Genomic DNA, 13,152 nt, shown 5'->3' with positions numbered 1-13,152 from the left:
TCAACATGTAGAGAAAGGTAATATAGAGGGGGTGCCATAAGAGGGTTATCCCCCCAGTTTGGTAAAACTGTGAGAAGGTAAGGAAGTAAAGAGCAAGTGGTCTTCTATCAGGTAAGAAGAGTTAAGTCAGTGACTCCGACCCAGTGTAATTTACCAAAGTGGATTTAGATAGTAGATAGGGGGGCTGCATCATTTTAAGTGTGGGAACAAAGAACGTATCCGTGATCTTACATCTATGATATGGTTCTCCTAGATGTAATTGATTCACTTTATGTAGCAGGAAGACCCACGTGTAGATCAGAGGTATAAGTATATGAAGATGTAGAGTCGGGTGATATTAAGTTTTAAACATGTTTGAGGTAGAAAAACCCTCCAGGTGGTATAACATTATGAAATGTAGTGACATGTTTAGGGGATCTTTGTACATAAGAATACACCAGACTGATTTCTAAAGTAGAGAAGGGGTAAGGCCTCAGCTATAGCTAGGAGTCAATAAGGAGTAGCTTTCATGAGGGGAGTAGTGTCTTGTGTCTGATGAATAGGGGCGTGGTGTACATAACTTGAGATTTAAAACTTCTCAGCACTAAGGGGTGGTGTAACAGGTATGGAGTTATAACTTACACAAGAAACAACAATCAATAACAACAAACAAATGGGAAGAAATAAGAGGAAAGGCAATCAACAATATTAAGCTATACAGACATGTTGTCACAAATTGCAATAACCCTAGTAATCGGTAGGTAATCAGAGGGTAAGATATATATCCATACGTTGATCACTAGTTTCAGCATCAGTTATCTTGATAATCTGTGGAGACAACAAAACAAAAAAGAAAAATAAATAACCACAAAACAAGGTTTTAGTTCGTAGTAGTGTTAGGACCATAAGGGGTGATACATAAGGTCCAGGTTAAACTTGCAAAGTAGTAGCTAGGGAAGACTATCAGCAATCAGGAGGATTGAGGGTAAGATAAGTACCTGTGTGTGTGCTCAAGTTTGACCCCAGTTGGTACAGAGATTAAGACATATTGCCTAGGAGCTGTCATAAGGATTAAGGGTTTGATATGTACCCATGTGTTAGCTCATGTTAGGCTTGATCAAATGTCAGAACCTGTAAAGGGGGCAGGTACATCCTGACTTAGGGTATTTTTTTTCGGTTGAGTTATTTCTTTTCTTTTAGTCTGTTGGACTGGCCTTCTCGGGAGTAGTTGCCACTCAGAAGCTGATGTGTTAAGTTCCTTGGGTCTATCAGATATCTTGAGGCTGAGGTCAGAGGGTTGGGGTAATCCCAAGGGTTGGAGGAGTTTCACACCATGTTCTGGTGAAGATATCATGTAAGAATGGTCTCCAAATTGGAAAAAGATATTTACTGGGAATACACATCTATACTTAACATTGTGGAGCCGTAGAGATTGAGAAAATTGTTGGTAGGTGCTTCTTTTGGCAAGGGTATATGGCAAAAGATCCGGGAATATTTAAATATTGTGAAATAAATCTTTCAGAGATTTGTTGATAAAAGATGCTCGGAGTATTTTTTCCTTGAGAGTATAATAGTGCAATTTGATGATAACATCTCTTGGCGAGTCTGCAGATGAATTTCGGGGGTGTAGGGCTCAGTGAGCTCTGTCAATAATAAGTTCTTGCTCTTGAGGGGTTTCAAGAAGTTCCTTGAATAGACCAGTGAGATATTCAGGTAGATATGTGGTGTTGATATCTTCATGTATACCCCGTATCCATTATTACTGCGTGACCTATCCTCTAGGTCCGTCATTTTAGTTTTATGGTCTGATATTTGTTCAATCTAGATTCTGGGAATAGGATAGAAGGTTTGCATGATCTATATTTAAATATTCATGTTTCCTTTCCAGCGTCTCTGTACATTCACCATGAGAGGAGATATCTTGTTTGAGTTCACTAACTGATTGTCTAAGGTCCTTCTTAAGCGAAATGTAGTGTGAGTCCATTTTGTCAGATAACGCTTTGATGGATTCTGTGCAAGAAACCTCTGTTCCAAAACCATAGAGATAAGGGATTTGAAGAGGATACAGTGATCATATGTGTTTACTAGTGATTTTATTAAGTTTTATTAGTTTTGAAATGCTAATTATATATTTTTAAATTGAATTGATTGAATTGATTGAGTGATTGATTAATTGAGCAGGTAGTGTTTGAATCTAGTTATGTCATCTTATCTTCCATGTGCAAAACCAATGTTTTTTTTTAAAAAAAAATTTGAGTTACTCGATAATAAATAGAAAATTGTTTTCAGCCTTTTATCAAGAATTTATAAAAAAAATCAAAATGGCCACGTTCATATGTTAACACCCTGGTATTTAAAGATACTTTAGCTTGGGGAGAAATTGCAGTTCACACTTCACAAAGTGATATAAAAGATATGTCAAACACAATCTCAGTGAATATTTACAAAAATAATATAATTAAAATGAAAAAAAAAACTATATGAAAATAATCAATGTACATAATATCAATTAAATTTAGCCTAATCTCTTGGTGACAATATCCCTTTAAGTAGACTCAAAGAACTCCAAAATTCTCTCACACAGTAAAAAATGATAAAACTTCACACACAGAAAAAAAGAATTGCACTCAAAAAAGCGCTAAGGAAAACTAATTAAACAAATAGATCTAATAATATTTATCAAATTGTTTTATATCAGAATAAAAGTACATATTTCATCAATATAAAAGTACACAAATCCTAGAAAGACAATAATAAACAGTAACATAAATAGCAACAAATTATTAACCTGTTTAAAACAAAAACAATAATAAATTAAAAACCAAAACAATGTGTTAGTGCTTTAAGGATATATAGAAAATCTGTATTGATCAGTCCCAAAGAAAGGAATTGATGACAGCTTCCAGGGATTACACCTCAAGGAAAAACTCATTGGGGGCTAGGAAATTCTTCAATGACTCGAGAACTTGTAAAAATACTTTCTAATATGTTTGTCTATTAACTTATAATTCCATAATGTTCCTTTAACACAATGGATATAAATACTCGTATCATGCACCCAAAGAGTCACCTTGATAAAGGTTTACTGCCGAAACGTGTAGGAAGAGACTGCTGGGATTAATACTGTTGTTATTCAGACAATACTATCCAAAGAATAAAAGATGCAATTTGTTGAATTAAAGGATTAATCAATTCTGAAATCACAAGCTTTTTTTTAAAATACCAGTTTCCCAATGGGCACACTAAGGTCACATGATCACCCACTAGGAGAAATGATAATGGTTAGGAGACACTGAAATGCTGTTCAGAGTGGAAGATCTAAGCATAATGTATAGAGCTAACATATCAGGGCACTAACCAACAAACATGTGTGAGGTCGGTAAGGCTTACTGATATAAACTGAACACGTATAGGTTTCACTTGGGAAATAATCCTTACTCCTAAATGAAACTTTAAAGGAGATTTCAGGAAGTTTTTTTCTAATATATACATTAAAATCATGTGAGCTGGGGGAGATACGCTGTGACGTCAGAACGTAGCGTAGCACAGCGCGAGCCCAGACAGAAGCGCGGACACGATAGCGGTGGAGAGGAAGCCGCGTCCAGTGCCGAGTCTGGGGTGTGGTGGGCCCTTGGGAGCATCTCTGCCCGGAGTGTTAGGAGGTGTTGTGGCTCAAATTGTGGGCTACACCCGGTCTGGCATATCCGTCGCAGGGGACAGCAAGGGTGAGGCTGTGGCAAGCTGCTATCTACAGCAATATGAGAAGGTTCTAGAGGCCTGGGTACTTTTGGGCCGCCGACCAACCCTGAGGCTTTTTTCTGGTGCAGGAGGAGCGGGTGGAGCACTTGGAAGCCACAGAGTTGCCTCCATAGGGGAGGCCTTTAACCCCCTGAAGTAAGGAGCAAGGAGAGAGGCCCAGGAAGATCTTGGACGAATGCAGAGCTAAGGGAGGAGAAAAGGAGAAAGATGGGAAGGTAGGAACTTGCTTAATGATTTATACAATAGGAGAACTGTTGCTATTTTTGTTCCTCTGTCTGTTCCTCCTAGGTTAAGGAGGGGTGCTGAGCCAGAAAGTATAAGTGCTTAGCTTTTTTTCCTTGGAACTTTCTTTTTCCTTTTTCCTACCTTCCCGAAATACCTCTGCTTAAAATTTGAAATTGACAGGAATTTGACCTCCCCTGGGACTGGTATAAGTGTTTTCTTTACTCCTTAAACCCCTTTTTTTTTTTAAAAGACAAGAAAAGAAGGAAAAAAGAGAACTGGTTGCAGAGTGTAATTGGTGTGAAAGAGGCCTGTGAGATGGTATTCTGGTCTGTGTTGATAACAGGTTTGAGCCAGCAGTTTTGAGCCTGAGTCAATTCAGCAGATATATGGAGAAATATCTCAATCAAGGTAAAATGTCACCAAAAATGAAACAAGTAGATAAAAAAGGTAATAAGACTGCCAATTCAATTAACTCCCCGAATAAATCACTAAGGGAAGAGAGGATTCCTGACACTTCCTATGCTGGGGAAATTGCAACACTGGTTTCGGCTTTAATAGGCCCTAAACTGGAAGAGATTCATATAAGATTGAATATAATTTTGGAGGAGTTAAAAAGCCAGGCAGAGAGAATAAAGGAAATGGAACAACGGATCTCTAATTGTGAAGATACCCAGATTAAGGTACAACTCCAGATGGAGGCCCTGTTGAAACAAAATATATCTCTGTCTAATAAAATTGACGAGATGGAAAATAGGTCTAGGCGGAGCAATCTGCGCCTGATTGGTATCCCTGAATCACTGAGACCCCAGGATCTAAAAAAGTTTGTGGAACGGACTATTCCTGAGTTACTGGGTTTAAATCCAGAGGAGAATATCTTCACAACTGAAAGAGTACACAGAATGGGAAGAGAGAGAGATCATTCAACAACAACCGATAGGAGACCAAGGCCAGTGATGGCGAAGTTTTTAAACTTTCAAGGAAAAAGTGAGATCCTGAGAGCTTATAGGAAACAACAGAATCTATATCACCAAGGAGCAAAGATTCTGCTCTTCCAGGACTTTTCCACTGAGGTTTCATTGAAAAGGAAACAATTCTCGCCCATCTGTTCTCGCCTAGTGGCTGAAAAGAGGTTTTTCTCCCTGTTGTATCCAGCTAGACTCAGGATAAAATCTGGCATGGACTTCCTCTTTTTTGATTCCCCAGAAGCAGCTCTTTCCTTTGTGGCAAACCTTGCCACTTATGAACTATGCAGGAATTGTTATTTAGGCTAATGGTTAAAATGTATGTTAAACTGTATGTTACTGTTTAAACTCCCTGCTGTTTCAGTTGGGAAACCCCTTGTAGGGAAGACTGTTTTTAAAAAGTGTTTGTTTTTTCCAGTTGTTGAATAAGTTGTTGTTGTTGACTCCCAAGCTATGTGTCGTCTAGTTCTTGGTGGAAAGGGGTTATTATTACAATTACCAAGAGTAGTTATTTGCTTGTCTCTGCTTACCAAAAAGATATTACAGATCCTACTGCCTCTCTGCTACAATTACCAAGAGTAGTTACTTGCTTGTCTCTGCCTACCCAAAAGATATTACAGATCCTACTGCCTCTCTGCTACAATTACCAAGAGTAGTTACTTTCTTGTCTCTGCCTACCCAAAAGATATTACAGATCCTACTACCTCTCTGCTACAATTGGTGGCAAGCGACGGGATTCAAACCGCACAGCAAGTCGTAGGACATGTGATGTATATGAACGGACGGTGAATGGGGACAGATTATACCAGACTAAAGAGAACTGCATTGAAGGAATTACTGGAGGTGAGAGGAATTATTGCCAGCAGTAAAACCAAAGCAAGGCTGATTGCAGAGCTCATGGAGGGAGACCGGGTAGCAGGTACGGCTGTACCCATGATGAACAACGAAACCAAATTCCAAAAAGAGATGCGGACCCGGTTGGCTTTTTTTCTGCTACCCCATTCGGAGGAGCTCCTGACACGGACATCAGCAGACGTACAGGAATACTTGATGGTGACCCGACAAACCACCCGGAGACCCGGAGAGGGGCTACCAGTACACTCCAGTGCTGGTACAGGGAAAGCTAAGATTCCCTACCACACATTCAAGGATCATACCGACACAGAGGATATCGATGGGTACCTACAGGACTTTGAGCGATTATGCCAACTGCATAATATTAGTACCGCTGACCAAGTTCCCCTACTGGCTGGCAAGTTATCCGGGCGGGCTGCTGAAGCCTACCGCACCATACCAGATGAGGACAGCAGGGACTACCAGAAGGTAAAACAGGCCATCCTGACTAGGTATGCTATTACCCCAGAGGCATTCCGACAGCGGTTCCGAGACCTGAAGAAGCTGGAGAAAGATACCCACACTGAGTAGGCGCATCTGCTAACCAGGGCCACTAAAGGTTGGTTGCAGGCAGCCCAAGTCACCCAGTTGGAAGACCTTTTACAACTCCTGTTGATGGAGCAATTCTTCCAAGGGGTGTCCACTGAATTGCAAAACTGGCTGAGAGATCGAAAACCGTGCACGGTACATACCGCAGTGACCTTGGCCGATGAATACCAAGACGCTCGGAGAGCTCAACGAACACAGCAACGCTCCAGTATTGGGGTCACCCCAAACCCCACTGCAGCTCCCACACCTCTGCTACCCCGTCCTGGAGGGGGAATCCACCCTCCTCGATACCAGACTCGATCAGCTATCCGTTGCGATCTTTGTAACCAACAAGGGCACATTCAGAGAGACTGTCCCAGGAACAAGAACCGATCCACCTGGAACAACCAGAACAACCGGGCAACTGTACACTGCTACCAGAACGAGCCCCGACTACAGACCCAACCCGCAGTCTTCCACGAGGAACCCTTGGGCATCTTACACGAGGTAAACCCAGTACAGGCCGCTTCGGACAACCTACAAAACCACCGCCAGGTGGTCTATATAGAGGGCCGACGTGTCCAAGGGCTACGTGACTCTGGGGCCACCATAACCTTGCTCCGGCAACATTTAGTTTCCACCAATCAACTCACCGGAGACTGGGTAGCTGTCCGGGTGGCCGGGGGAGCCATTTACAAGATTCCCACGGCCAAAGTACACTTGGATTGGGGAGCAGGGTCGGGGAACATAGAAGTGGGCCTTATGCAAAATTTGCCCGCAGACGTTATTTTGGGCAATGACTTAGGGGAGCTGACTTCAGCGTTTGCACCCCGAACCTCCCCACAAGCAGCACTGCCGTTGTTACCCGACAACAGGCCCGCACCAACACACTGACTGATCACTCTGAGGCTCAGGTAAGCAATCACCCCCCTAATGTCTCTTGGGCCCCTCCACTAGAGTTTGGTAGTGAAGTGGCCACTGACCCCTCATTGCAAGTATATAGGGATAAGGTAAACCAGAATCAGGTGGGGTTGGAAGGAAAGAGGTATGGTTGGAACAAGGGGTTACTGTACAGGTATACTGAGAAGATAGTGGCCGGATCTATTCCCCTGTCCGTTCAGCAGTTAATAGTACCTCAGAGGTATAGACGAGAACTGCTATGGGTTGCCCGCGATATTCCGCTGTCAGGCCACCTAGGAGTTAGTCGGATGAAGCACCGCCTAACTCAGAATTTCTTTTGGCCAGGGATCACCAAAGATATTAGGCAGTATTGCCAGACGTGTGACACCTGCCAACGAGTAGGGAAAAGAGGAGACCGATATAAGGCAAAGCTACACTCCCTCCCCATAATAGAGGAGCCTTTTAGTCGAGTGGCGGTGGACCTCATTGGCCCCCTAGCCAAGCCTAGCCCCTCAGGGAAGAGGTATATACTCACGGTCATGGATTATGCCACCCGATATCCTGAGGCGGTGGCTCTGACTAATATTCATGCCGAGACCGTGGCGGATGCCCTCATCAAAATCTTCTCCCGCATGGGATTTCCCCGGGAGATTATTTCGGACCGGGGCACCCAGTTTACGGCTGAGATTACCCACCAGTTGTGGAGAGCATTTAGGGTGAAACCCATTGTAAATTCCGCTTATCACCCCCAGTCTAATGGGCTCTGTGAACGGTTTAATGGAACACTGAAACAGATGCTCCGCACGTTTATAGATACCCAGAAAAACTGGGAGCGGTTTCTACCCCATTTGCTTTTCGCCTACCGGGAGGTACCTCAGGAGTCCACGGGGTTCTCTCCCTTTGAATTATTATTCGGAAGGAGGGTACGGGGTCCCCTAGACTTAATCCGAGAGCATTGGGAGGGGGAAGTCACTACAGGGAGTGCAGAATTATTAGGCAAGTTGTATTTTTGAGGATTAATTTTATTATTGAACAACAACCATGTTCTCAATGAACCCAAAAAACTCATTAATATCAAAGCTGAATAGTTTTGGAAGTAGTTTTTAGTTTGTTTTAAGTTTTAGCTATTTTAGGGGGATATCTGTGTGTGCAGGTGACTATTACTGTGCATAATTATTAGGCAACTTAACAAAAAACAAATATATACCCATTTCAATTATTTATTTTTACCAGTGAAACCAATATAACATCTCAACATTCACAAATATACATTTCTGACATTCAAAAACAAAACAAAAACAAATCAGTGACCAATATAGCCACCTTTCTTTGCAAGGACACTCAAAAGCCTGCCATCCATGGATTCTGTCAGTGTTTTGATCTGTTCACCATCAACATTGCGTGCAGCAGCAACCACAGCCTCCCAGACACTGTTCAGAGAGGTGTACTGTTTTCCCTCCTTGTAAATCTCACATTTGATGATGGACCACAGGTTCTCAATGGGGTTCAGATCAGGTGAACAAGGAGGCCATGTCATTAGATTTTCTTCTTTTATACCCTTTCTTGCCAGCCACGCTGTGGAGTACTTGGACGCGTGTGATGGAGCATTGTCCTGCATGAAAATCATGTTTTTCTTGAAGGATGCAGACTTCTTCCTGTACCACTGCTTGAAGAAGGTGTCTTCCAGAAACTGGCAGTAGGACTGGGAGTTGAGCTTGACTCCATCCTCAACCCGAAAAGGCCCCACAAGCTCATCTTTGATGATACCAGACCAAACCAGTACTCCACCTCCACCTTGCTGGCGTCTGAGTCGGACTGGAGCTCTCTGCCCTTTACCAATCCAGCCACGGGCCCATCCATCTGGCCCATCAAGACTCACTCTCATTTCATCAGTCCATAAAACCTTAGAAAAATCAGTCTTGAGATATTTCTTGGCCCAGTCTTGACGTTTCAGCTTGTGTGTCTTGTTCAGTGGTGGTCGTCTTTCAGCCTTTCTTACCTTGGCCATGTCTCTGAGTATTGCACACCTTGTGCTTTTGGGCACTCCAGTGATGTTGCAGCTCTGAAATATGGCCAAACTGGTGGCAAGTGGCATCTTGGCAGCTGCACGCTTGACTTTTCTCAGTTCATGGGCAGTTATTTTGCGCCTTGGTTTTTCCACACTCTTCTTGCGACCCTGTTGACTATTTTGAATGAAACGCTTGATTGTTCGATGATCACGCTTCAGAAGCTTTGCAATTTTAAGAGTGCTGCATCCCTCTGCAAGATATCTCACTATTTTTGACTTTTCTGAGCCTGTCAAGTCCTTCTTTTGACCCATTTTGCCAAAGGAAAGGAAGTTGCCTAATAATTATGCACACCTGATATAGGGTGTTGATGTCATTAGACCACACCCCTTCTCATTACAGAGATGCACATCACCTAATATGCTTAATTGGTAGTAGGCTTTCGAGCCTATACAGCTTGGAGTAAGACAACATGCATAAGGAGGATGATATGGTCAAAATACTCATTTGCCTAATAATTCTGCACTCCCTGTAGTGACGGTACTCCTATCGTACCATACGTGCTGGAATTTAGGGAGCGCCTTGAAGCCCTGACTCGGACCGTCCGCTCCAACCTTCAGGCGGCTCAAACCCGTCAGCGCCGTTGGTATGATAGGGGCGCCAGGGACCGCAGTTTTCAGACTGGGCAGAAGGTGCTAATCTTAAAACCGGTCAAAAATGATAAACTGCAGGCCTCCTGGCAGGGCCCATACAAGGTGGTGGAACAAATCTGTGACACCACCTATGTGATCGGCCCATGTACTGGAGCAGGCGGTAGACGCATGCTCCATGTAAATATGTTGAAGCCGTACCATGAACGCGCAGAGGAGGTGAATGCTATTTGTGCCCCTGCCACGGACGACGCAGACAGTTTATCTCTTCCCGACCTCCTAGGAATGAAGAACCGGACCGAAGGTCTGGGAGAGGTACAATTGGGTGAGCGGTTAAGTCCTCAGGAATGAGCTCAAATAGCAGAGCTAATGCAGGAAAAGAGAGACACATTCTCCAACGTGCCTGGATATACCAGACTGGCTACCCATAGGGTAGAAACCCCAGGTCACCTCCCTATGCGTCAACCTCCTTACCGCATACCAGAATCGGTGAGAGAACATATGCGGAAGGAGATTGACAAGATGCTACAGCTAGGAGTGATTGAGCACTCGGACAGCCCCTGGGCCTCGCCGGTAGTTCTAGTGCCGAAGCGGGACGGCACGACCCGCTTCTGCGTAGACTACCGGAAACTTAATGGTAAAACCGTCTCTGACACCTACCCTATGCCCCGGATAGATGAGCTCCTGGATAAAATGGCTCGAGGCACCATAGATCTGTGTAAGGGGTACTGGCAGATCCCACTAGCCGAGGATGCCATTCCCAAATCAGCGTTCGTCACCCCGTTTGGCCTGTACCAATTCAAGGTCATGCCATTCGGGATGAAGAACGCTCCAGCTACTTTCCAGCGAATGGTAGATCGGCTACTGGATGGGTCCCAAGAGTACGCATGTGCCTATTTAGACGACATAGCTATATTTAGAAGCTCCTGGGACGAGCATTTGAACCATATAGGGGTGATCCTAGATCGCATTAGGGAGGCAGGATTAACCCTTAAGCCTAGCAAATGTCACATAGGGATGGCAGAGGTCCAGTACCTAGGTCACCGAGTAGGTAGCGGGCAGCAGAAGCCCGAACCGGCCAAGGTAGAGGCCGTAGCCAAGTGGCCCACTCCCCGTACCAAGACCCAAGTGCTAGCCTTTCTAGGTACCGCAGGCTATTATAGGAAGTTCGTACCTAATTATAGTACCCTAGCCAAACCCCTCACCGACCTCACCCGTAAAAACCTTCCTAAGATTGTTACCTGGAGCCCAGAGTGTGAACAAGCATTCCAAGAACTGAAAAACGCTCTCGTAAATGCCCCTATCCTTGCTGCCCCGGATCCAACTAACCCTAAAACGCTTTCTCGTCCATACAGACGCTTCTATGTTTGGATTGGGAGCCGTGTTGAGCCAAGTCGAAAAGGAATGCCTGGCTGTGGTGTGGGCCCTCAAGAAACTTCCGCCATATCTATATGGACAACAATTTTCCCTGCTCACAGATCACAGCCCGTTGGTGTGGCTGAACAGGGTATCCGGAGACAATGCCCGGCTGTTGCGCTGGAGTTTGGCGCTGCAGCCGTTTGACTTAACAATCCATTACCGACCTGGGAAGCAAAACGGCAACGCAGACGGGTTGTCCAGACAAACTGAACTTGAACCTTGATCTGTGAACACTCCTCCGTACCTCCCCAAGCCAATCCGTTGGGATCAGACTGGGTATGCCGGTTTGGTTCTGGGGGAGCATTGTGGCAAACCTCGCCACTTATGAACTATGCAGGAATTGTTATTTAGGCTAATGGTTAAAATGTATGTTAAACTGTATGTTACTGTTTAAACTCCCTGCTGTTTCAGTTGGGAAACCCCTTGTAGGGGAGACTGTTTTTAAAAAGTGTTTGTTTTTTCCAGTTGTTGAATAAGTTGTTGTTGTTGACTCCCAAGCTATGTGTCGTCTAGTTCTTGGTGGAAAGGGGTTATTATTACAATTACCAAGAGTAGTTATTTGCTTGTCTCTGCTTACCAAAAAGATATTACAGATCCTACTGCCTCTCTGCTACAATTACCAAGAGTAGTTACTTGCTTGTCACTGCCTACCCAAAAGATATTACAGATCCTACTGCCTCTCTGCTACAATTACCAAGAGTAGTTACTTGCTTGTCTCTGCCTACCCAAAAGATATTACAGATCCTACTGCCTCTCTGCTACAATTACCAAGAGTAGTTACTTGCTTGTCTCTGCCTACCCAAAAGATATTACAGATCCTACTGCCTCTCTGCTACAATTACCAAGAGTAGTTATTTGATTGTCTCTGCTTACCAAAAATATATTACAGATCCTACTACCTCTCTGCTACATCCTTCTTAGAGAATGAATCAAAGAAGGGGATGGTTTAATGAGAGTCTTCTTTACATTTTACTGTTTTTGTAATTGTTTATGTGTGTCTAGTATGTTGTTTAACAAGTATTTTTTAGTTTTTTAACTATTTTCTTCTTTTTTTTTGCGGACTGAAAAGTTTTTTTTTTTCTCTTTCTCAATCATGAGGTAATATTTTTTATTTTTTTTTCCCCCTCCTTTGTGAGATTTTAGTTTTATCTATGAGGCTCTTCTCCTTTGTACAGAAGGGGGTCCTTTTTTTTTTTTTAGTTTATATCAAGAGAGTTCCTATTTCTGGGATATAAATAATGTTTATAGAATAATAGAAATAAATTATAGCCATGTGTAAAATTATATATTATTTTGAACACAAGAGGTTAATACACACTTTTTCTGATGTTTTAATATGTTTTGTATCATTGTAGTATTAAGATAAATGATGAACAAGGCTCCTCTTTTAGATAGAGAATTATTGTGCATAAGCTTAAGAGAGTTCTTTTTTTTATCCTGTAATTGTTACGGTACCAACAGGATACCAAGGGTTAACACCAGATGAACAATGTCCTGCATAGGGAATCAGCAATTCACAACCCAGCCAGTTTTCAGGTTTAAAACAGAATGTCATTTATTAAAGGCTAGATGCCTAGTATTTATACAGGTTTGACCCCAGATGGGGGGGTTGAAAGACTCTTGTACATTAGATAAAAGGGGAAGACGCCCTTTGACATGATACAATAGAATTACATTACTTAACACTTTAAACACAAGACACTCTTGGCTTTCCTTATCACTTAGGCGTCTGCTCTCTGAGAGTGATTAAACAATGGAATGCTTATCACTAACTTAATTATATCTGATGCCAGCAAACTTGTATTTAGAAAATAAAGTTAACGCTTTCAG

General features: G+C 43.1%; 1 protein-coding gene across 1 annotated transcript in view; it reads left to right on the top strand.

Annotated features, from left to right (window-relative positions):
* Positions 1–4,376: 4,376 nt before the first annotated feature.
* Positions 4,377–13,152, top strand: part of LOC128658294 (olfactory receptor 1361-like) — a 51,547-nt gene continuing 42,771 nt past the window's right edge. Inside the window, exon 1 of the mRNA XM_053712828.1 lies at positions 4,377–5,186. Within this exon, the coding sequence (XP_053568803.1) occupies positions 4,377–5,186 (810 nt within the window). The remainder of the gene's footprint in view (positions 5,187–13,152) is intronic.

Source organism: Bombina bombina, chromosome 4 (assembly GCF_027579735.1).
Source record: "Bombina bombina isolate aBomBom1 chromosome 4, aBomBom1.pri, whole genome shotgun sequence".
Classification (NCBI taxonomy): Eukaryota; Metazoa; Chordata; class Amphibia; order Anura; family Bombinatoridae; genus Bombina; species Bombina bombina.
This window is presented reverse-complemented; position numbering and strand designations above follow the sequence as displayed.